This window comes from Loa loa, assembly GCF_000183805.2.
Source record: "Loa loa unplaced genomic scaffold supercont3.525, whole genome shotgun sequence".
NCBI lineage: Eukaryota > Metazoa > Nematoda > Chromadorea > Rhabditida > Onchocercidae > Loa > Loa loa.
Window position 1 is genome coordinate 2,759 of NW_018108705.1, and position 2,785 is coordinate 5,543.

The following is a 2,785-nucleotide window of genomic DNA, read 5'->3' on the forward strand; positions in this document are numbered from 1 at the left end:
ATGGTGGTCCTTACAAGTCTGGACCACTTGCTGAACCATCCATAAGCGAAAATTGTGCTATCTGGATTGTTTGAGAGGCGACCTTTGATACTATGAATCACTCTTAACATATCTACATTCTTAAAATTGTTTCCAACACTTTTTTGGAAACACTTTTTTGTTGTTATCTTATCTAACCAATTTGCATTCTTATGTTAAAACCCTTAAATTTCCATGTCAATCATTCTGTTTAATCTTGTTATAATGCTTGTACCATCTCCGGTGTGTATACTTGAATTCTTCATGTAAATCACTCCCATTTCTTAACATATATAATCTCGGTCCCAAATCGGGGCGAAAGGTTTTTTCGGCTTCCCTCTTCGAAGGTTATCGACTTCTTCTTCTGCTTATTCTTCGCTTCTACGGACATTGGCGGATTTTTATCAATCTCTTCTCACAATAAAGGTTAATATCCCTCACTGTTGCGTATTCACAAAACAAATCGACCTTCGGACAAACACTTTCGCACTAAGCGCTTCATTTGGATAGATTTAATTGGAGTTTGATTACCTAACCAGTGAGCTCGGCAAATAAATTATCTGGCAGTCTTTAATATTTCACGACAATATTCTTCACTTCAGGATATTTATTTATGGCTTTCCTTGTTCCATTTGCTGATAATATAATGTTATCCATATATAAATTCTTCCTAATCTAAAGCGCTGTCTGGCTTCCGATCGTTTCTAGATGATGACTGAATGTTGCTGCTAGCAAAAACGGTGATGATATTACTCCAAAAGGAACTCTTCGAAAACGATAATATTTCATGTTTTCCTCGGTAACCGCAAATTTAATATCATTTACCCAGAGAAATCTGGCGCAGTTCCTGTCGGACTGATGCAGTTACGATTGTAAAAATGTCTTCTCGACATCGGCTATGATTACATTCTTCATCATTCGAGAGCGCAATAGTATTCCTACTAAATCTAGAAGCATGATAGGTCCGCGATATAGGATTTCGTTTAAACTTTTTGTTCCTTTGAGATACGCCGAAGCATCATGGATCATCTCGAGTTTTGTTATAGGTTTGTGTGGGCATATTACTTCATAATGAAGTAAATAGAGAATTATACCCTCTTGATCCACATCAGGATGAACTTCCTCAATTATGCCTGACCACAGTTGATTCTGAATCGTTTCATTGTACCCCAAAGTATGTCTTCATTGTTCTGAAGTCTCCCGATCAAGGTTTTAAGGCATCCGAAGCATAGTCCATAATGGCTTTTTAGTTTGTCCTTTAAGTCTTTCCAAGGCCACCGAACTTGGTATCTCCCGTTTTGTTTCGTTATACGAAATTGCTCAAGGAATTGAAGAAAAAATTACTTTTCTTAAATTATTCAAGGGCTTGCTCATCATCGTTTTGATTCGGCTGGTCTTGGTTACCCATCAGTTTTAAGTTCCAAAACTGGTCGATGTCATCGTGGCTCGTTACGCTAATCATGCTTTGCGAATGTTATTTATATAACCATTTCCGGTTAGCATTGGTTGCAGTTTTGTCCTGAGTAACAGGAATCCTGATTCCAATTCTTGTGCCCCATTTAGTTTGGTGAACCTGAAGAAGTCTTTGACGCCAATAAGTATTTCGAGCTACTTCCAGTAACCGTCTATCCCTTCTGAATTTTTTCTTCCCATTATAGAACTGAGATTTTTGTCGTCGACTGTGACCACTTCCAGTTTGTTTGTAAGTTACTCCATTATGTTAACTTCGCGGGTTATGATTTCCGTCTTTCTGATTCCTACACCAACCTCTGCTTTGGTTGAATTGCATTTCTTCGGTAATTTATTGCCGAATGAAGCAATACTTAATCTCTCGTCTGCCGCCACTCGAATGTGTAGCCTTTTTGCTAAATTAGTTGATATGAATGACAGCTGCAGGCCCAAATCAAATAGTGCCAACGCTCTCGTTTGGAATTTCGGAATATTTGGGTTTGTGACGCTAATTTTTCCACACAGAAGTAAAATCCTTTTACCTTCTGGCCGTATTTGCTCAGCTACTGTGCTGTTCGTTACCGTTGGCTCCAACTCTTCTCACGGTTTTTCTGGTCTAGTATCTTTGCGGTGGTTGGTGCATAGCGCTGAATATATCTTCCTTTGCAATGAAAGCATAATTTCTTTAATTTTCGGCAATCCTTTGCTATGTGGCCCTTTTGTAAGCAATTCAGACACGTCCCGATTGTTTTCAAGCGCTCCAACCGGTGATTTGCTGTTCGGTATACTTGACATTTGTTTTCCCAATGATCCTCTTTGCAAAATAAACAAGGTCTTCGTATTTTATTACTTTCAGGGTATTTTCTTGAGTTTGTGATCCTTTTACTATCGTTTAGTTTGGGCTGCCTGATGGCGGCCAAAGCAGACGTCTCTCCTCTGGCACTGCGTGGGTTGTGACTCGACTTCGACTCGATTGATTTTCGTTGGTATCCACTACTAGAGGCCTGACTTCTCTGTATTTTCTCATTTCTTTGGACTAGTTCTTGCAGGAATTTTCGGAATCTAACGACCGACCAGAATTCCTGGTACTTTTTTTGTTGGTAGACTTTGTCCAATATCCAAACTGGCAATCTACTTTCGATAATAATTTCAATGCTTGAATGCTCCAAACACTCACCCATTGCTTCAAAGTTGTCAAAGTATTCTTTCCATAGTTTCGATAGTTGTTTTCTACTCTCATTGTACAACTTCTTTATGGTACATGAGTTTCCAAACTTCTCGACCAAAACTTTTCTTATGACGTCGTAGTCTCCTGGCG

General features: G+C 39.0%; 1 protein-coding gene across 1 annotated transcript in view; it reads right to left on the reverse strand.

Annotated features, from left to right (window-relative positions):
- Window positions 1-882: 882 nt before the first annotated feature.
- Window positions 883-2,785, reverse strand: part of LOAG_18783 (zinc knuckle family protein) — a gene marked incomplete at both ends in the record, with an annotated part of 3,160 nt that continues 1,257 nt past the window's right edge. The window contains 4 exons of the mRNA XM_020451445.1: window positions 883-1,167; window positions 1,592-1,678; window positions 1,786-1,975; window positions 2,050-2,779. Of these exons, the coding sequence (XP_020304768.1) occupies window positions 883-1,167; window positions 1,592-1,678; window positions 1,786-1,975; window positions 2,050-2,779 (1,292 nt within the window). The remainder of the gene's footprint in view (window positions 1,168-1,591; window positions 1,679-1,785; window positions 1,976-2,049; window positions 2,780-2,785) is intronic.